We start from the raw sequence: 23,126 nt of genomic DNA on the forward strand, positions 1-23,126 counted from the left end.
TTCCACAGATCATTCCTATTCATGGACTTCAAACATTAACAAATAAAAGAATATTCTCATTGTCACTTTAAATAATGATCTTGAAAGCTTCTCCACCCAATAGTCAAAACTTGTCCTAAGTAGCAAAAGAAGAAGTCCCTTAAAAGCTAAGGAATAGCTGGGCTTGGTGGCTCAGCCTGTAATCCCGCACCTTGGGAGGCTGAGATGCTGAGCCTGCAGGTTCGAGACCCGCCTGGGCAACTTGGCGAGACCTCATTTCTACAATAATCAAAAATGAGCCGGGCGTGGTAGCGCGCACCTGTAGTTCCAGCTACTCGGAAGGCTGAGGCGGAAGGATCGCCGGAGCCTGGCAGGTCGTGGCTGCAGTGGCCAGGAGCGGCCACTGCACTCCAGTGTGGGCGACAGAGTGAGACTCCAACTCAAAAAAAAAAAAAAAAAAAAAAGCTAAGATTTATTTTTTCAAATTTATCAATTTGGTATAATTTGAGAGGCATCATTGTAATCAGCACTATACTTTCACTGAGGTATTTCACCAAGAAGTGTGTGTGAATTTCTGAGGTAGCAGAAAGGGCCTGCAACGGCAGAGATCTCTTAAATCTTTTCCTTGGGCTATGTATTCCGTACCATATATATTTATGGTTACTATTTTTGCTATATATATATATATATATATATATATATATATAGTGAATTTTCCCATGTCAATTTCAGTAACTACCTGCAAAAACTTGACAATTTATAAGGCAGAATTCTAGGAGGCATTCTGAGGAAAATTAAAAACTATTCACTCTTCACATCAAAGATGAATCTGATTTGTACATTCATTTAGGAAATAGTACTTTACAGAAATACTTGGAAGAGGAGAAGTTATTCTCCTAAGCTGAAGTGAAATATATATAGTATTCATTTGCTGATTCTGCTATCTAGTAAAATTCCCCCTTCTCCTGTTTTTCTGAATCCCATTCTTCACTCTTGTTTGGGATCAGAGAATGATACACCAAATGAAGATCTTAGAAGCTGCCTCAGAAGAAAAAGTTATTCTCTGACTTTCTCCCGCCCTCCTGTCTCTCACCCCTCAGTCTTCCCCAAGTTATCCACAGAAACTAGAAACTTTCTTTTTCAATCCTGATCATGGGAAACAGGTTCCCTTTTCCTCAAGGACAGCCATGAAACCCAAAAATATTGCTCTAAATTTCCCTTGTCTTTCTATGTAAAAATAGGCCATAAATTTTTTTTTCTGATCTGACTTGTTTGATTATAGCTCAAAAGACCACCATTCCAGAAAGGGTCCTGCCCCATAAGCAGGGGAAAGGAATACTGCACAGAGAGGCCAAGGAGCATCTAATCACACAAGCCTTGCTGGTTTTTCCTGCTCCATCTGTCAGCATTAGATCATGCCCTATTTGTCCTATCATACTTCTGCATGGCTGTTCATTCTTCATTGAATCTAAGCATAAAAGGAATAGATTTCCCCCACCTCATATCCTTGGGTCTTCATTCTGAAGGCTCTTGTGACATGTAAAACTATGATTAAATAACTTTGTTATTTTTTTTCTTGTAATCTGTCTTTTGTTATAGGGGTGCTGGCTATGACCCTTTTGATAAGAAGAAAAGGGATCATAACCTTTCTGCCCCTGTAGTTCTGGTGATGAGGTTGGGATGTTTGAGACACCTGACTCACAGAGCCTACAGATGAGGTCCTGGGACAACTGACAAAAAGCCAGCAAATACTTTTTTACCAGGGTCAGACTCCCAGATCTCTGTCTGTAGTGCCCAGTTGGAAATGGAAGGTAAAAATTTCTCTGTATTCCTTCCTTTCTAAATCCACGTTAGCAGAAGAAAATAATTTGTTTTGGATTGTGACTCTTGTATAAATTTGGATTTAGGGTACTTGTTTGTTATTGATCCATTCTCTTCCAGGGACAGTTATTGTTTTCCTGTTTGTCTCGCTTTAGGTCCTGAGAACTTGACTTGGCTTGCTGCTTGTCAGTGACACACTGGTTGTCAGTCCGGTGTGTGCAGGCAGCCAACCAAAAGGTTGGGGGTCTCCATAAAAAGCTTAGGTATTTATTGCTGCCAGCTTTCAAGGCATCGAAATCTTTTAGCTATCTTTGGGGGTGCCTCTGGATTCTGAAAGGGCTGCATCTTTGCATCTCTCTGGTGACTCTGTGCATCTTGGTTAGGTCACAAAAGACTTACTAGTTTTGATTCTGAATCACTTGGTAGATATATTTGATTTAAAATAAAGAAAATGGAAGAAGGAAAATAAGTTTCAAAAGCTAGAAATATTGGCTGCTAGTTCTTGCTAAAATCTGGTAAGAGGTTAAAGAAAAAGTTCTATAGTAAAAAATCAGCTTAATTTAAAACTGATATTCAGGCTATATTTTTATTTAAAGGGACTTCCTGAAGGAACACCTGAGCCCAGTAGGTCGAGGCTGCAGTAGCCATGATTATGTCACTGTGCTCCAGCCTGGGCTATGGAGTAAAACCCTGACTCAAATAAATACATACATACATATACACATACATGTACACATACATAAATACATAAATAGAAAGGGCCTTCCTTTTTTTCTCTTTTGAATCTTGTTTCTACCATGAAAAATTTTAAAAATCTCCTTTTAATTATGTGTTTGATCCCTTTGTTTGCTTCCTTTCTTGTTGCCATGATTTTTACTGATAAAAAGTTAAACTTTATTGGCCATTTGGGAAAGCTTAAGATCTCCCAGAAATACTCCTCAAGGCTTGTTTTTGTTCAGCCTCTCCTTCCATCTTCCACCTTCAGTCTTCCAGGCAGTTCTCTTTTATCATTGATATGTTGCCTTTCAAGCCCCTGTCTCTTCTATTTTATGGTCGTATTTAGAAAATTACTAAATGTACTAAAAGGAAATGTCAGCGTTCTGGCTACCACTAAAAGGATATAGGGGAGACTTCTTGAGGAATGCAAAAAAAAAAAAAAAAAAAAAAAAAAAGGAGCCACAGATCCCCCTTTGTGGGGTCTTTCGTCTTCTTTATGGAGGTCCAAGAGTCAGAAGGTAATCATTTGTTTTGGTTTCGGGTGTGAAACTCTGCTCTTTTGCATTGAGTTCCCTGATCTCTTTGGCTTTTGGGGGGCACCAAGGGTCACTTTATACTGAGAGTCACCTACCTGCCAAGACAGTCAAAGTCAAGTCTGTTTTATGTATAAGACTATCACTTTTTACCAGCTTTTTCTTTCAAGCTAAAAAAACAAAAACTAAAACTAAACAGAAAACCAGATTCTTTTCTGGAAAGAACTGACTCCAGTACTAGAATAAGCGTGTTTCTCTTCTCTGAGCCTCTGGTGAACGCAGCTGTTTTCCTGCCTCTGTGTAGATCAATGTGGTCCTTTATTTCCCTTTCTGCCAGGCCCTCGGTTCCTGATTTTGCCACATTTAATTTTTCTAACTTATATTTTTCAGTTTGTCAGGGGAAAGTCACTTCCCTTATTCTACTTTCATGGCACTCAGACTTACTTTTCTTTTCTTTCTGCCCACAATGGCCAAGTTCTGCTTTCTAGGAAAGTTAAAATGAGAAACAAAAAATCTCAAATCTTGAAAATTATAATGAAAAACAGTGCAGTTCTTTTGCTTTTCTTTTACTTCTCTTTGTGTTACTTCGTCATGAATTAGAACATAATACAGGAGACACAATACAAACCTTGCCCAGGAAACCACGATGTTAAAAAAAAAAGCTCTAAAAATTCTTTTGAATGTGATGTTTAGCAGTGCATCTTCCAGATGACACACAAGAAAATAACAACTTGAGCATCTTGGGGGCTGGCTGGTGGTGGTATGAGGACGACTTCTCACTACATACTCTCTCCTACATTTTGCGTTTTTAACCATGAGAATGTATTTTCTGTTTTAAGAATTCACCTTTCAAACAAACCAACCCTAGTGGGTAGCCCCTCAGATGCCCCAGTGATCCCTGCTTCCTGGTGCTTACACCCTGTGTACCCCGCCTTCCACTCCTGAAGTCACTACGGTGGCTTCTGTCCCTGGTATACTCTCACTCTCTGGTTTCTCACTCCTGGGAAGCTGGCTTCCTGGAGTCCAGGAAGAGCCCTACATGAGAGCCCTATGTGGTGGGACACAGACATGGGAAGGGATTTGGGGGCAGCAGCCCCACCCACAGCTTTGTGGCATCTCCCAAGAGTCCCTAAGCTGAGGCCTGGCTGAGCCACTCCTGGATTTCTGACCCACAAAGTTATGTGAACACAAATATGTTGTGTTCAGCCACCAAATTAAAAAAATTCTTTTAAAAAATTTTAAAATCAAAATTTATTTTGAGAAACCATGAATGAGTAAAGGAAAGAAGGCTATGACTCTTTGACATGATAGCATTGTCAGAATTATACAGACAGGAAAGCAAAGTTGAACAGAATCACACTTGATGATGAAAAATTGAGAGTCACTAGTTCCTGTAATATGAACTTCTAATAAGTAGTAATATCATCTTTGAATCTCCAGTACCCAGCTCAGAACCTGCAAGCATAACAAGTGTTCAATAGTTTAAATTTAAAAATTTATACTTGGAAAAGTAAAAATTAGTTGAGTACTGAAGATAAGATTATCACAGTTGCTACTTAGACAAAATAAACTCTTGCTATTGGCATTGAGGGCTGTTAAGATCTTCGACACCTGGGGACATTGATCAGGAGAACAGTGGTCAACACTGACTGAAGCTTGGGTCCTTTACACAAATACTCTGGGGGCAAAGGCAAGGGTCTTGGAGGATTTATTATTTTGGCAACAAAGGAACTCCTCAAGTGAGGAGTTCTAAAGTCATCAAGATGTGATAACTACCTTGCTGAAGAAAGAACACCTTGGAATTAGAATCTCCACACCATATGAACTTGCAAAGAACCAACATTCTTCCTAGGGTACTGGCATAACCTGAGAAGCACTATAGATTGCCAGTAAGAAAACAATGAAAAAAAAGGGCAGTGTCTACACTATCTAACCTTGTTGTCCCAGGGAAGCATACCCACAAGAAACAGAATGGAATGTATTTTGGAAGGAAGAGAAACAGAGAAACCTATTCACTAATACCCATCAACTTCTGTTGATGTGAATGAAAACAGCAAACCAACCCTGTTGTAAAGAATTTAATTGCCAGGGATGGCCGGTAAATTTGTAACTAAATATAGAAACACATAAGACCCAGGGAGCTCGACGTCCTATGTAAAATGGGGAGGGTAAAAAGGGAGAGTAATATCAGGGCTAAGAGTATATACTTCTAACTTTAGCAGAAGTGTGTTCCTCATTTGGGTTGGCACATCTAAAATTTACTGGGACAATCAAACTTCTGTTGCAAAAGTATAGTTTACCCTGATGTCATCTTCTTAGGCCATGTACAGAAGACATAAATAAAAACAAAAAATGGAATTAAAAATGTAGAGAAATGTTCAGAAAATGAAATTTATATGTCCCCTATTAAAAGCCACGAACAGAAAGACTGTCTTCACAGAACCTAGGCTCCAAGGTTCACCCAGACCCCAGCCCAGACAGAGCCCCGGCATCCTCATTTCCCAATGGCCCTCCTGCTCCCTCTACTGGCGGCTCTGGTGGTGTGCGGCTGTGGCCCTGTGGGATCGCTGGGCTGTGACCGACCTCAGAACCACCACCAGCTTAGCATGAAGACCTTGGTGCATCTGCGCCAAATGAGGAGAATCTCCCTTTCCTTGTGTCTGAAGGACAGAAATGACTTCAGATTGCCCTGGGAGGTGGTGGATGGCAGCCGGTTGCAGGAGGCCCAGGCCGTGTCTGTCCTCCACGAGATGCTGCAGCAGGTCTTCAACCTCTTCCACACAGAGCGCTCCTCTGCTGCCTGGAACACCACCCTCCTGGACAAACTCCTCGCTGGACTTCATCAGCAGCTGGAACATCTGGAGACCTGCTTGGTGCAGGCGGTGAGAGAGGAAGAGTCTGCTGGGTTGACTGAGGGCCCTGCAATGCCCTTGAAGAGGTACTTCCAAGGAATCCGGCTCTACCTGAATGAGAAGAAATACAGTGACTGTGCCTGGGAAGTTGTCAGAGTGGAAATCATGAGAGTCTTTTCTTTATCAAAAAACTTGCAAAAAGACTGAGAAGTAAAAATGGAGACCTGGAATCATTTTGAAATTATTCTCATTGACTAATCTGTCACATCTCCCCTACACATGTGTCTTTGGTATTTCAAGACTCTTATATCTGCTTTAGTCAGAATTTGTTGAATTAGATGAACAAATATTTTGAAAATATTATTATATTTGTTTAAAAAAATTTAGCTTCTGGGACATCAGTTCCTCAGAGATGACTGCCCTGATGTTTTTTTATTTATTTATTCCATTTCTTTATATTCCTTCTTTTTTGCATGCATTGTATTTATAATATTAAGATATTTTACATATAACCTGTCCACCTTTACATTGTATCAAAATTTATAAAAACCTTCACTTTTTCATGTTATTAAATTTTCATTCTTTAATTTATTAAAGTCATATCAAAGAAAACTTCTTAAATTTATCTGTTCTAAAAAAAAAGTCTACATTCTCTTTGTGTAAATCAGATAGAAGAAAGTATGGCAAACCATATTAATTCATTCATGTTATATGTATGCATTGAGTAAGTGGGAGATTGTGGATTTCATTAAAGTAATACAGGTAAGCAAACACAGTGTTTGCTATGTTGAAATTCTCAGTCTAAGGAGAAATGGGCATAAAGACAGCACTAAATGTTTATATTATTTCAAGATGCCTGAGATACATGAAAGTGCAGAAGAAGCCTTATTGGCAGTTAGGAATTCATGTCTAGAATGGATGATAAATACCATAAGTGAAGGTATTCATTTGGGATTCTTTATTGAATGTCTGGCATGGGAATGGATGTGGTCACTTATGAACAGAGGGAACAATGAGACAAGAATCTAACCTCCATCCTGCACACTCTCAGCAGTCAAAGTTGGGGTGAAGAAGTTAGAATCTGCAAAGGGCACTGAGGTGGAATGGCCAGTGCAGTTAGAAGGAGAAATGGAAAAGAATGAGGAAGTGATTAATGAGGGAAAGACAGTGGTGCCTCCAGGGAAGTGAAGACTAAACAAGTGAAGATCGAAAATAGATGCTCTCGGTGACCTTGACTGATGACAGAGGATATGGTTCAGTAGAATTAATGGAACCAAAATGAGAGATGAGAGTAGATTGAAGATGAAACACACAAGGGGGAATTAGGTACATGGTATAGAGAACATCATCCTGGGAGGTTTTGCTTGAAGTGGAGTCATGAAATGAGGTGGTGTCTGGAGGAAAATGCTAGCAAAATCAAGTGCACCTTCTTTTACTTTTTTTTTTTTTTTTTGAGATTATTTTCAAAGAGTACATGCATTGGAACAAAAACTTTGAATCTTTTTATTGAGGTATGATTGTCAAAAAAAATCAAATATAATTTAAAGTGTACAAGATGGTGTTTGGTATAAGTATACCTTGTGTAGTGACCCTCACAATTAAACAAATTAACATGTCCATCATTTAACATTGCTACCTTTTTTAAAGTGTGAGGACACATGAGATCTACTCCCTTTGCAAATATCAAGTTTATAATGCATTATTATTAATTATATTTACCATACTATGCTGAACATTTTATATATTTGATTTATATGAGTTAAGCTATTGCTTATTTAAATATTTTATTTAAAATTTGCTTATTTATCTGAAGATATTTGTGTATTTAAATTGTAATTTAGCATTATTCTAATTAATATTTTGTAGTAAATTGCAATGGCAACCCATTTGCTTGCCAATTTCAGTTATTTCTTTCAGTTGAATTTTATTTTTTTAATTTGTTACTTCTTTATGCTAGTTTTTATGTTGGTAATTTACATTACTTATAATTTTATAATTTATAATTTTGACATTTTAATAAATTATAGCTTATTGTTTAGATGAGCAGCTGTAGTTTTAAAATTTTTTAAGTATTATTTTTAACTGACATAATCATATATAATTATGGGGCACAATTTGATGTCTTGATACATCTATACATTGTAATGTCAAATCAGGGTAATTAGCATATCTGTTATCTCAAACAGTTATTATTTCTTTGTAGTGAGAACAAATCCTGGCTGGGTATGATGGTCATACCTGTAATCCCAGCACTTTAGAAGGTCAAGGTGGGCAGATCTCTTAAGCCCAGGAATTCAGACCAGCTTGGGCAACATAGCGAGACATTATATCTACGTATGTAAGATAAAATAATAAAATAAAATAAAAAGCTGGGCATGGCAGTGCATGTCTTTAGTATCAGTTACTCAGGAGCCTGAGCAGAAGGATTGTCGGAGCCAGGGAAGTTGAGGCTACGTGAGCTATGATTGTGCCACTGCACTGTAGCCAGAGAAACAGAGTGAGAATCTGGCTCAAAAAAAAATTAAAAAAAAAAGGCATTCCAAATCCATATATATACCACATTTTAAAATCCATTCATCTGTTGATGAACACTTAGGTTGATTTCATATCTTGGCTATTGTGAATAATGCGGTGATAAACAGGGGATGCAGGTATCTCTTTGACATACTAAATCATTTCCCTTGGATATGTACAATGGGCCCTTGTTTTTATATTTCACCTGTGTACAGAGCCGGACAGTTACTCGTGTATGTCTCTAAGCACCTTATAGGATGCAGACCTATACCTCTCTGTAGTCAGATTTCTCTTTGATTTTACACATATTCAGTTCCTTTTCTTGTAAAAATGTTTTTACCTTTAATTTCTGTATTTCATAAGAAAAATTTTAATTTATGATATGAAAATGTTTTTATTAAAGTCCCAATTTTTCTAGAGCTTTTTATTGAAATTTTATTTTCTTCCTATTTAACAGTACATAAATCTTAAACCATAATCTAAGTCATTCTGATAATACAACTATTTTTAGTATTTTAGTAATAAATATAATTAATATACTTTACTCATTGTTGCATTTATTTTACTTCTGATACTTTAAAATTCATGCAATTCTTCTAGTTGAGTTAGCTAGGGTAAGTAATTTATTTCTATATTTTAATGTTATTCATTGTATTATTTCTTGATTAACTTTAAAATTATTCTAAGATGGAGATCATTGGCTTCATAAAATCATAAATGCCGGCCGGGCTCAGTGGCTCAGCCTGTAATCCTGCGCTTTGGGAGGTTGAGGTGAGTGGATTGCCTGAGCCCGCGGGTTCAAGACCCGCCTGGGCACCTTGACGAGACCTCATCTCTACAATAAATCAAAAAATTAGCTGGGCGAGGTAGCGCGCACCTGTAGTTCCAGCTACTCGGAAGGCTGAGGCGGAAGGATTGCCGGAGCCCAGCAGGTCAAGACTGCGGTGGTTGACAGCGGTCACTGGGCGACAGAGTGAGACTCCAACTCAAAAAAAAAAAAATCATAAATGTCTGTGGATCCCAAATTGGCAAATTATACTGCAGAGGAAAGAATGAGATATAAGATAAAAGTGGATGAAAAACACTGGATTAGAGACTTGAATGTAGGCTAATATTAGTGAAAAGATTCAACCATGCAGTATCTAGAAAGAGAAAAATAATAACTTTATATTAGAGAAAACTAGCAGACATGATCTTGATCAAATGATTAAATTCACTTCAGAAGTAATAGGGCATATTGATAGGTACCCTGGATATCATGTGATGTGATGAACATGTAAATTGTGTGGTTTTCATTCCTTAAACTCATAACCTCAGTGTAATCACAAGAAAAAACAAGACGAGTCCAAATTGATGGATATTTGACAAAATAACTGACTAACAGTGTTCAAAAGTCACAACGTCATGAAAGACAAGACATCTGAGGATGTGTTATAGATTGAAAGAGACTAAAGAGATATATCAACTAAATGCTATGTGGATTCTGGATTGATACTCAGAACAGAAAAAAGGAAATCAGAAAAAAATAAAGAGGAAATCTGGGTAAAGTCTGAAAGTTAGTTAGTAATATTGTACCAATGCTTATTTCTTAGTTTTGATAGTTGTAATTATAAATTGATTATATAAGTTGTTAACATTAGGAGAAGCTGGACTCTGGACTAAGGACACAGGGAAACTGTACTACGTTTGCAACTCTCTATAAATCTAAAATTATTTCAAAATAAAGAGTTAAAAATGAAAAGGCTCCCAAGATTGTTGACCTTACTGGTTAAAAATTTTTTTCCCTGATTTTTTAAAATCCTTTTTTTTTTCTTTGAGTTGGAGTCTCACTCTGTCGCCCAGACTGGAGTGCAGTGGCCGCTCCTGGTCACCGCAGCCTCGACCCACTGGGCTCCAGCGATCCTTCCGCCTCAGCCTTCTGAGTAGCCGGAATTACAGGCGCACGCTACCACGCCCAGCTAATTTTTGATTTATTGTAGAGATGAGGTTTCGCCAAGTTGGCCAGGTGGGTCTCGAACCCGCGGGTTCAGGCAATCCACTCACCTCAGCCTCCCAAAGGCGCAGGATTACAGGCTGAGCCATCGAGCCCGGCCCCTGATTATTTTTTCTTTTCAGAAGCCAGAATATTATATCTCCAGTGTAGCTATTTAAGTGATAATTTCCCATTCCTTAGCCTTACTATTTCTCAGGTGAGAATGTGCAATTAACTCAGCAATAAACTCTGCTGGCCTATAGCATAAAAGGCATCAAGCAGCTGACAAGTCAGGTGACTCAGAGTCTTCTGTTATCTCATCCTCCTCCTCTAGTGCGCAAGACTCTCTGAATTTTTCCAGAAATGCTTCCTTTTCCACACCTTTCTTCCCTTTAGCGAGTCCTTCCAGATGTGCTCTCCATGAGTGCTGAGCCTTAACTCATTGGTTTAGTCCTAATTTAGCTCATCCCTCTATTCAGATCATGACACACAGACTTAGGCTGTGGCAAGCAGGTAGAAATCTAAGGACTTGTGAATATTTGCATAAATGGTAAAAATAAGTAGAGTTTCAAAAAGTTGCTTATGCATTTATTACTGGAGTAAGCAAGGTGTTAATACATTCAAGCTTTTGAAAATATATATACATTGTTTGTTTGAGTGAGAGTCTCACTGTGTTGCCCAGGCTGGAGTACAGTGGCCTGATCATGGCTTACCACTTACCAGGCTCAGGCAATCCTTCCACCTCAGCCTCCTGAGTAGCTGGGTCTACAGGCATGCGCCACACATCTGATAATTTAAAAAAAAATTATAGAGCTGAGGTCTCACTACGTTGCACAGGCTGGTCTCCAACTCCTGGACTCAAACAATCCTCCCACTGTGGCCTCCCAAAGTGCTGAGCCATGGCCGAGATACACTTTTTTTCACCCAGACTGGAGTACGATGGAGATCGTGGTTCCCTGAAGCCTCCAACTTATGGGTGCAAGTGATCCTCCTGTGTCAGTCTCCCAAGTAGTTGGAGCTACAGGTGTGTGCCACCATGCCTGACTAATTTTTCTATTAATATTTTTTCTAGAGGTAGGGGTCTTGCTTGGCTAACCTAGGCTGATCTCAGACCCCTGGCCTCAAGCAATCTTCCTTCCTCAGCCTACCAAACTGCTGGGATTACAGACATGAGCCATTGTGTCTGGCAAGATATATTCATTTTTTTGTTTTTTGGGTTTTTTTTTTTTTTGAGTCAGAGTCTCACTCTGTCACCCAGGCTGGGGTGCAGTCGTATGCTCATGGCCACCACAACCTCAACCTGCTGGGCTCAGGAGATTCTTTCATCTCTGCCTTCCAAGTAGCTGGAACTACAGGTGTGTGCCACCACACCCGGCTAATTTTTAAAAAATTATTGTATTGATGAGGTCTCACCATGTTGCTCAAGCTGGTCTGAAAACCCTGAGCTCAGGCAATCCTCTCGCCTTGGCCTCTCAAAGTGCTGGAATTACAGGTTTGAGCCACTGTGCTTGGCCAAGATACATTCTTAAGAAGACAAAAATAGGACCAGGTGCCATGGCTCATGCCTATAATCACAGTACTTTGGGAGGCTGAGGTGAGAGGATTGCCTGAGGCCATGGGTTCAAGATCAGCCTGGGCAATTGGCAAGACCTCATCTCTACAATAAATCAGAAAGTTAGCTGGGCGTGATGGTGCATGCCTGTAGTTCTAGCTACTTGAGGGATGAGGTGGAAGGACGCCTGAGCCCAGCAGGTTGAGGCTGCAGTGGCCGTCAGTGTGCCATGGTACTCCAGCCTGGAGACAGAATGAGACTCCAACTCAAAAAACAAACAAACAAAAAAAAAAAAAGAAGAAGAAGACAAAACTAGGATACAATATATAAATAAAATGGGGCCAATTTAGTCACAATGAAACATGTCTAACATAAGCAAATGGCACTCTCCTCTCCAGTGAAGTAGAGAAATGAGAGTGAAGAGGAAGACTGTCATTATTTAGACAGGACTTTACTGGAAAAATGTTGATCAGTCTAGAATTCAGGTTCTTATGACCAGAAATCTTCCCAGCGACCTGGGCTCCAACAGTGGTTCCACAATTCAAGAGCTTCCAGTGCTTCCAATATTTTCTTTTGTCAATGGGGATAATAGTAAAACCTATCACTATCTGCTTCAGTCATTGATATTGCCAGTGACTTCACGGAGCTGGGAACCTAGAGGGTGTTCAATAAATGTGAAAAATGAGCATATTGCTCATTGGGTAAAGAGAAGATTGATTTTCAAGTGCAAACAACAATACCTGAATGGCAATAAACACCTTCTACAATTTAACTATTTCATTCTTCTTAGCATACCCTAATTATTTAACTCCATTAAGTCAGGAGAAGTATCCTTTGAAATAATCTATCCCCTTGTTTCTTGTTATAGAAATGACAAGAACATTATTGGTCTTCTAAGTTTATTTATCCATAGGAGAAAACCTTGTGCAATTAATACGCCCCTTATCCAGAAAAAAAAATTATACTTTCACAAATTTTCCATTCTTGTGTATAAACTCTTGTAAATTGGTTGGTATTTCTCCTTCCACTCTCTGTGAAGCCTGGATTCAGTAAAGCTTAAAACCACCCCCTTGACCAGAAATAATGACTTTTCTTTGAACTTATGCTGGCTAACCACCTTTGGTCTACACCCTTCTACAATTTTGCTTCTCCTCTTCTCCATCCCTCAATCTCCATTTTGTCTGGGTAGAAATTAGCTAAGTTACAGTTTGTCACTCTTTTTTTCAGTGGGATACTGTTTGTCTTACATTTTTAAAAATTATAATAAAATAACTTAATATGATATTTACCATCGTAACCATTTTTAAGTATACAGTTCATTAGCAAGTACATTCACATTATGCAATTAGCCTCCAGAACATTTCCATCTTGCAAAACTGAAACTCTGTATCTAATTAAACAATAGCTCTCCATTTCTTCCCCCCTTCCAGGCCCTGGCAATCAACACCCTACTTCGTTTCTATGAATTTGTCCACTCTAAGTTCCTCATGAACGTGGAATCACACTGCAGAGTCAGCCCTGAATATCCATGGGTTCTTCATCCACACAATCAGCTAAATACTGTATAACAACTATTTACATAGTACTTACACTGTATTAGGTAGCACACGTAATTTAGAGATGATTTAAAGTACATGAAAGGAAGCGTGTAGGTTATATGCAAATACTATACTATTTTATGTAATGAACTTGAACCTCCAGGGATTTTGGTATTCTTATGGGGGCCCTGGAATCAAACTCCTCGGTATCAGGAGATGACTATATTTGGGGTGTTTTGTGATTGCTTACTTTATTTAGCACAGTGTCATCCAGGTTCATCCATGTTGTAGCATGTGTCAGAATAAGACTAAATATTATTCTGTTGTGTATGTATATGACATTTTGCTGAACAACATGAGAGAATGATATTTAATTGTATAAGGGTTTACAATAACTCATTGTATGTATAATGGAATACATATGATTGAGTAATATTCCATTATATTATATACCACATTTAGTGTACCCCTCAGTGAATACTTGGGTTGCTTCCACGTTTTGGCTATTGTGAATAATACAGTTATGAACATGGGTGTACAAAAAACTCTTTAAGACCCCACTCCCAATGTTTTTGGATATATACCCAGAAACAAAATTGCCAGATTATATGGCAATTATATTTTTAATTTTTTAAGAAATCACACTACAGTTTTCCACAGTGGCTTGGCTGCACCACTTTGCAATCCCACCCACACTGTAATTTTTCCACATCTTCACCAATACTAGTTACCTATTTTTATAGTAACCATTCTGATGAGTGTGAGGTGACATCTTATTTTGATTTAGATTTTCATTTCCCGGATGGCTAGTGATGTTGTTGGACACCTTTTCATGTGTGTCTTAGTCACTGGGGATACTATGACAAAACACCATCAACTAGGTGGCTTATAAACAACTGAAACTTATTTCTAACATTTCTGGAAGCTGGAAACTTCAAGATCAAGGCATCTATAGAATTGGTATCTGGTAAAGAACCCTTTCCTGGTTCAAAAGATGGCACCTTCTTGCATCTTCATGTGATGCAAGGGAAGCTAACTCTCTGGGATCACCTTTATAAGAGCACCAATCCTATATATGAGAACTCTATTGTCATGACTTAATCACCTTCCAAAAGACCATGACTTCTAATCACCTCCCTTAATCACCTCTCAATACTCCATATTTTGGCCATTGGGATTCTAACATATGAATGGGGGAGGTACAAATATTTAGATAATAGCAATATGTATGTTGGCTATTTGTATCTTCTTTGGAGAAATGTCTATTTAAATACTTTGCTCATTTTAAAAATAAAATTATTTGTTTTGTTGGTGGTGAGTTGTATTAGTTATTTATGTGTTTTAGATATTAACCTCTTATCAGATCTATAATTTGCAAATATTTTCTTCCATTCTGTAGGTTGTCTTTTAAGTCTGATATGTTCTTTGGTGCACAAAAATTTTATATTTTGATGTAGCCCTGTTTATCTATTTTTACTTTAGTTTTCTGTGCCTTTGGTGTCATAGTCAAAAATTAATTGCCACATCTATTGTCATGAAGCGTTCCCTGTAAGTTTCTTCTAGGAGTTTTATAGTTAGAGGTCTTGTGTTTAGATCTTTAATCAATTTTGAATTAATTTTTGTATATGTATAAAATGAGCCCAACTTCATTGTTTTGCATGTAGATATCCAGTGTTTCCAACACTATTTGTCAAAAAGACTATCTTTTCCTATTTTGCACCTTGACCTTATAGGTGAGGGTTTATTTCTGGACTCTCGATTAGATTCCATTAATCTATATGCCTGTCTTTATGCAAGCATCATACTGTTTTGATTACTGCAGTTTTGTATCATATCTCATAATTAGGAAATATAGGATCTTGAGCTTTGTTTATCTTTCCCAAGATTGTTTGCCTATTCAGGGTCCTTTGAGATCCCATGCAATTTTTAGGACAAATTTTTCTACATCTGGAAAAATGCCTTTGTAATTTTGATAGAGATGACATTGACTCTATAGATCATTTTGGATAGCATAAATATATTGTCTTCTAATTTATGATAGATACAAATAAATGAAAACACATTTATTTGTATCATCTTAAATTCTTTCAGCAGTGTTAAATAATTTTCAGTATACAAGTCTAGTGCCTCCTGGGTTAATTTTATCTCTAAATATTTTATGCATTTTGATGCTATTGTAACTGAGATTATTTTCTTAATTTCTATTTAAATTATTCATTATTATAATAGTACGTGGAAATGCTTATTCTATAGTATATAGAAAAAACTGATTTTTATTTGTTGGTTTTGTATCATGCAACTTTGCTCAATTCATCTATAAGCAAATTCATCTAATTACCTGTGTGCATATATGTGTAATCTTTGGGGTTTTCTACATATAAGACCATGTCATCTGCCAATGGAGATCATTTTGCTTCTTCTTTTCTTTCTTTTTAATTTTATTTTACTTTAATGATGTGGGACACCTAAAAGATCTACTTCTTCCTTTCCAATTTGGATGCCTGTTATTTCTTTTTGTTCCCTAATTCCTCTGGCTAGGACTTCAAATATCATGTTAAATAAAGTGGTAAGAGAGTTATTGTGCCTTGTTCCTGACAGAGTAAAAACTTTCAGTTTGTCATGATTGAGCATCATGTTTCTGTGGAATTTTCATACATAGCCCTTATCATATTGAGGTAATTTCTCTTTATTCCTAGTTTGTTGAGTGTTTTTGCCAGAGACCAGCTCCAGCCAGGTTCAGGGTACCCCAAAGGTGGAGATGGTGTCGGCAATTGGGGGAAAGAAGAGAGAAAGAGAGAGAGAGAGAAAGAAAGAGACTGGACTCTGGTCTAGTGCAGAAGCGAATGAGTGTTATTGGCAATTACAACGGGTCTTTTATATACAAAGTCAGATGTGGGAGGGGCATCCCCCATCCACCAGAAGCCTTAATCCATGAAAACTTAATCAATGATTGCCTTTAAACCCTTTTCATATGATAATCTTAAAATCCCATAACAAAGGATAACCTAATCTGCGGCTGACATATTCTATAAACCTTTTTCATCCTAAGCTGATTGATTTATGCCAAGTTAAACAATTCTATAGAAGCTTAAGTATTTACTTTACAAACAAAAGTGGCCCATCCCAGAATGTTTGGAATGTGGCCCAGTCCAAAGTGCACAGTGGGCTACCTGCAAGTAACCCAGCCGCATTCTTTCAACAAAATGGCTGTCTTCTAAAACGATATTCTACAATTTACACCTTCAATAAATCCTAAGATCATGACCCAGAAGCCTGTGACCAATACTAAAGCTCTTAGATGTGACACAAGTTTGAATTATAAGTTGTGTGAAAGCCAAAACTGTAGTTTGCGGAAGAATGGGAGCAATGAGCTTCTAAAGTTAGCTTGTGTTTGTCCCGGTCTCAGAGTTTTTATGTTTTGAGCTCACAGGAGCTTAATCTGGTTAGTGCTGAGTAGAAAGGGGGAGGAAATGGGCTCAATAGCTCCCGAACGCATCCTAGTGGTCTCGGGGTCAATGGCCCTTCCTGATCCCTAACGCTCAGTGGGCCTCTGTGGCCGACTCCCGACATGTTTTTATCATGAAGGGTATTGAATCTTGTCAAATGCTTTTTCTTCATGAATTGAAATGACAATGGTTTTCCCCCTTCATTCCATTAATATACTATATTACACTGATTGATATGTATGTCGAACCATCCCTGCATTCCAGAAATAAATCCCACTTAGCTATGTTGTATAATCTTCTTAAAGTGCCATAGTGTTTGGTTTGCAAGTATTTTGTTGAGAATTTTTACACCAATATCTATTTGTGATATTGGTCTGTAGTAGTTTTTTTTTTTTTTTTTCTTTTTTTGAGTTGGAGACTCACTCTGTCACCCAGGATGAGGTCTTAAGTTGCCCAGGTTGGTCTTGAACCTCTGGGTTCAGGTAATCCTTTTGCCTCTGCATCCCAAATTACTGGGATTCAGGCATAAGCCACAGCACCTGGAGGATCTGTGAAAGTTTTTATGTCATGTTCTTGACTGGCTTTGGTATCAGGGTACTGCTGGCCTTATAAAATCATTTTGGAAGTATTCCCTTCTCTTCAATTTTATGGAAGAGTTTGAAAAAAAATTAATGTCAACTCGTCTTTAACTATTAGATGAAATTCTCCAGTGAAGACATTTGGTCCTGGGATTTTCTTTGTTCTGAAGTTTTGTTCTTGTTGTTGTTTTACTCTTTATGATTAAGCACTAGCAGTTTGTATGTTTCTAGGAATTTACCCAGTGTTTTGGTTATTCAATTTGTTGGAGTATAATTATTCATAGTAGTCCTTTATAATCTTTTTTACTTCTGTATTATCAGTTGTAATTTCTCCTCTTTCTTTCTGACTTTTGTTACTTGAGTCTTTTTTCGTTCTTTTCTTAGAAACTAGTTAAGGGTTTGTCAATTTTGTTGAGCTTTTCAAAAAACTAACTCACAGTTTTGTTGATTTTTAAATTACTCATCTATTCTTTATTTTACTTACCTTTGCTTTAGAATTTTTTTGTTTGTTTTTCCTTCTGCTAAAATTGGGTTTAGTTTGCACTACTTTTTCTGGTCACTTAAAGCATAGAGTGAGGTTATTGATTTGAACTCTTTTCTTTTGTGTAAGCTTTTACACTGAGCTGAAAATGTCCCACTGAGCACTGATTTTACTACCTTGTAAAATTTTTATACATTTTCTTTTATCTTTATTTACCTTAAGACATTTTCTAATTTATCTTGTGTTCCTTCTTAAATTTTTATCTTATTTAGATTTATATTTGTTTTCTTGTCCTGAGATTCAAAATCCAACCACTTTTACTTTCTTAGAAAAGTGAAATGAGATTCCTGGTGTTGAAAACACTATATGAAAATATTGCACATTCCATTTGTTTTACCATTTCCTCATCTCTTTGTTGACATACATCAAAGATGAAAATAACAAAAATCTAGGGGTAGTAAAAAACATTTTTACAGTAAAATTCCACACAAAAAAGAAATATACATAAGTCCCCAACATTATCTCCAGTGAACCAAGAGAAGAGTGATTCATTCCCAGTGTTTCACAGATTAAGAATAATAGCTTGAGCATCATTGCCCTGCATTCTCAGGAAAGATGTGATGATTAGGTTTAACTCTAAAATTCAGTAAAACTATTTTGGCTGGATTAACTACTAAAAGTAATGAACTTTGCAAAAATACATTTCTAGAAAGAAAACTCAGGAACTTCTGTGCCCATTTCAGAACTTTGAACATTTTCATTGTGTAATAACATAAAGAGTTTAATTAAATCATCAAAATAATGGATAATAGGGTTTACTTGGTTTATTAAAAAACAGATTCTTTCTGATTCTATTCTTATAAGGACACGTTGATTTTATATTAGTTTCACCTAAATATTATCAAATGATTTGAAGCCTAGGTTTCTGAGTAATGGAAGAGTAATGTTACAACTATTTATGATTCACACACACATTCCGGAGAAATGGTCCTTACTTGACAAGGGCAGGAAAGATGGAGAATTGATGATATGAGGGACACATGGCTGCTATCCTCCTAAAAGTAGTGTGACTTTTTTTTACTATAAGTTGTGTGAATCAGGAAAAATTTGAGTTTAGATATGTGACTCTATATAAGACACCAACCTAGGTATTTTATATTATGACAAAGTAGAGGGAAAATTAGAAATGAGGTCATAATTGTGAGTTTAATATAATGTTAAGAAGAGACTGGAAATTATTCTGCTGTTGCATTTGATTCTTCAGTGCTATACAAGCCTTGAAGGAACTAAATATCCAACTGTAGTTTTAGCAATAAATTTAGTAAACATTACCATCATTGTCTTCATTATTTTAGAGACAGGGTCACACTATTTTGCCCAGACTGGCCCTGAGCTCCTGGGCTGAGGTGATCCTCCTGTCTCAGCCTCCTGAGTACAGGCTCACGGGCACACATCATGGAACTCTGCTTTCAGTAAGCATTATTGACACCCAGTGAGAGTAGAGTGGAAATAATAAGCTATTTTCTACTAAAATCTAGTAAATATGGCCATGATGAAGCAAAATAATTTGATCATTAATGAAGATCTTCCAGAAAAAAAGAAAATATGAGAAGCTGTTTCAATAAAAATTATTTTTGAGTGGTAACACTAGACCCGGTACTGAGAATAACACAGCGAAGAGGATGGAGTCCAGTTATTAAAGAGCTGATTTGACAAAGATGGTCCCATACCTATCATTTAAAGAGTAGGAGTCTAGAGGACTGAGGCAACCTAATTTCCTATACAGAATTAAAAAGTGAAGCCAGTGTGCAGGATTGGAGTTGTGAGTTAATGCTTCACTTGGCTTTACTCAATATTTATCCAGTTTTAAATTTAGGACAAGGATGGTTTCCTTTTATTTGGTAGAATAAACTTGGTTTGAGACATAGAAACATCCTTTAGGGAATCCAAACTTTAATGCAAAAATACAAAAAAACCAGATTCAAATTGATGATATTTTCTAAATCATGTTTCTTCAGTAGAGATGGTATTACTCCCAAGGGTGTTAACAACAAATCTTAGATTTTATAATAGTTTGTGACCCTCCAAAACTCAACATATTCAACAAAGCCCTTTTCCTTAATATTCATTTTTCTCATTGGATTTTCTTGTGTATCACATGAGAATGTTGACACTGTTAATGGAAGACAGACAAAATACATGCAAGAGCAATGGGGTAAATAAATGACTTACTGAAGGACTTTCTTTCAATCATCTACTTGATCTAACTTATATTGTGAAAGGTGTCCTTTGCTTACTTAAGGGTTGTCATTGACTGCCTTTTGAATGTTACTTATGTTTCATTCTCAACATTTCTGAGTATGAGGTGGGTTTTGAGAAGTAAATACAAATAGTCTACATATTAGTATCTAATTCTACTAAAGGTTTTCAACAGAGCAATAGTTATGTCAAGTGCTGAAAAGATAAAAATGTTTACATTTTATGAGTGACTAACAGTGAAGTTAAAATTATTTTTTCATATAAAGTTAAATTGAAAAGTTTAGTACACTAAAAATCAATGTTAAGAAAAATGATTTCATTTTTGCATGTTTTTTTTTTTTTAAGTTTTGGACTGGACATGGTGAGTCATGTCTGTAATTACAACAATTTGGGAGGCCAGGATGGGAGGATCAATTGAGGCCAGGAGCTTGAGAGCAGCCTGGGAAGCATAGCAAGACCTGATCTCCATATCAAAAACTTTTTAAAAATTAGCCAGGCCATGGTGACATGCACCTGTAGTCCCAGCTACTTGGGATGCTGAGGCCCCAAGACCACTCGAGCCCTGGATTTGATGCTATAGTGAGCTATGAACATGCTACTGCACTCCAGCCTGAGCAAAAGAAGGGGACCCTGTCTCTAAAAAAAAAACTTTTTAAAGTTTTGAATGATTTTATATTGTTACATTGATATTATGATTATGCATGATAAATTTTTAATTCACAGTATAATTTGATACATTACAATGTATCAAAATATATATGTAAAGTGAATTAAACTTGCTCCACAAACTTTGCCATTTTTTAAAAGATAATGAATAAAAAGAGTAAATGTTACACTTTTTGTGTATAAAATAGAACTATACATAGGACACATACACAAATGTTCACTATAACTGTTATTAATATTTAATGCAAGTTTCAAAAAATTATTCAAGGAAAAAAATTATTCAAGTCTCTGAGGTCAAGGAATGGGGGAAAAAAAAGATGACTGAGAAACTGCTGTAAAACCATGGAAAGAGTGCATAAAGGAAAGCAAAAACAGAAGTAGAAAGCAAATGTGGGGAGGGCATTCAGAAAATGGAAACTCGCATGTTCCCTATTTAAACCCTATGCACAAAGCAAGGTCTTCAGAGAACCTAGAGCCAACGTTCAGGGTCACCCATCTTAACCAGCCCAGCAGCATCTGCAACATCCACAATGGCCTTGCCCTTTTCTTTGCTGATGGCCCTGGTGGTGCTCAGCTGCCAGTCCTTCCGCTCTCTGGGCTGTGATCTGCCTCAGACCCACAGCCTGGGTCACAGGAGGGCCTTGAGGCTCCTGGCACAAATGAGGAGAATCTCTCCTTTCTCCTGCCTGAAGGACAGATATGACTTTGGATTGCCCCTGGAGGAGTTTGAGGGCAACCAGTTCCAGAAGGCTCAAGCCATCTTTGTCCTCCATGAGATGATCCAGCAGACCTTCAACCTCTTCAGCACAACAGATTCATCAGCTGCTTGGAATGAGACCCTCCTCGACAGATTCTGCACTGAACTTTATCAGCAGCTGGATGACCTGGAAGCCTGTGTGATACAGGAGGTGAAGGTGAAAGAGACTCTCTTGATGAACGAGGACTCCATTCTGGCGGTGAAGAAATACTTCCAAAGAATCAACCTCTACCTGAAGGAGAAGAAATATAGTCCTTGTGCCTGGGAGGTTGTCAGAGCAGAAATTATGAGATCCTTCTCTTCATCAACAAACTTGCAAGAAAGACTCAGGAGGAAGGAATAAGACTGCATCCAACATGGAAATAATTCTCATTGACTCATACATTAGTTCACACTCTCATGAGTTCCACCACTTTAAAAATGCTCTCATTTTGGCTACAACCATGACAAGAATTAAGTCAAATGTTTTCAGGAGTGTTAAGCAACATTGTTTGCACTGCACAGGCACTAGTCCCTTACAGATGACCATGCAGATGGATCTATTTATCTATTTACTTAAATATGTATTTATTTTCTATTTATAATATTTAAATTACTTTTGTCCATATTATATCATGCACAACTTTTCATTGTTTTCATGTATCAAAATATACTCTCTATATTTAGTCAACTTATTATTTTATTTTATTAAATTTTCACTGTACAAAATTTCTCATCTTTGTTTATTCTTTTTAAAAAAACACCATGTCTGATTGTGCAACCTGAATAAAGACTGTATGAGGTGATGCATTTACCCATCATTATTATATTTGAGTTATAAGTATAGTATACGTTGAAGTTCCTTAAGTCAGGTTGTATGGTGTCCTCGGGTTATTGAGGTGGATATACAAATGCTCTCTTGTATCTTTGATTTTTGTAGGATCATATTTTTAAGTAATAATCATATTCATACATATTTGCTAAAATAAATGCTATAATAAAAAGGAAAGAAAACAAAGATAATTCTCTCAGCATAAGCTGGATCGAGACACAGGTCAGGAAATATAAACAAAGCTAAGAAATATCCACTATAATTGACTGGTAGATATGTAAGCACAAATGTCCACAGGCAATTGTATATTTGGGACTACAATTCACAAAAAATGCCATGAGTTGAAAGACCAGGAACAGAACTGGTCACATGGGAAGAGTTTATAGAACAACAACAAAAAATACTTAAAATTGATTTCTGTAAACTTCAACTTTAAAGGGTCACAAAGAAAACAGATTTGAAATAGCCATACACAGAAAGACAAGAGAGAATGTTGGTAGGAGCATATTTAAAATACTAAAACTGTTTATAAGAATAATAGATACATTCATGCAAAATGTGGATTGAAACTGACTAGTACACTGGGCATTTGTGATCTTAGTGGGAGTTGGTTTTGTGGAATTAGTCAACAAGAACCATATAGGAGTAGG

General features: G+C 37.1%; 2 protein-coding genes across 2 annotated transcripts; both read left to right on the top strand.

Moving 5' to 3' along the window:
* Positions 1-5,554: 5,554 nt before the first annotated feature.
* Positions 5,555-6,109, top strand: LOC103274164 (interferon omega-1-like). The gene has a single exon (XM_008071627.1). The coding sequence runs from the start codon at positions 5,555-5,557 to the stop codon at positions 6,107-6,109; it is 555 nt and encodes a 184-aa protein (XP_008069818.1).
* Positions 6,110-21,310: 15,201 nt separating this feature from the next.
* Positions 21,311-22,061, top strand: LOC103274165 (interferon alpha-5-like). Its single transcript, XM_008071628.1, has one exon. It carries the CDS (start codon positions 21,439-21,441, stop codon positions 22,006-22,008), a length of 570 nt encoding a protein of 189 aa, XP_008069819.1. The 5' UTR covers positions 21,311-21,438; the 3' UTR covers positions 22,009-22,061.
* Positions 22,062-23,126: the final 1,065 nt, after the last annotated feature.

The sequence above is a fragment of the Carlito syrichta genome, unplaced genomic scaffold, assembly GCF_000164805.1.
Source record: "Carlito syrichta isolate Samal-C Ts95f unplaced genomic scaffold, Tarsius_syrichta-2.0.1 Scaffold314566, whole genome shotgun sequence".
In the NCBI taxonomy this organism is placed as follows: Eukaryota; Metazoa; Chordata; class Mammalia; order Primates; family Tarsiidae; genus Carlito; species Carlito syrichta.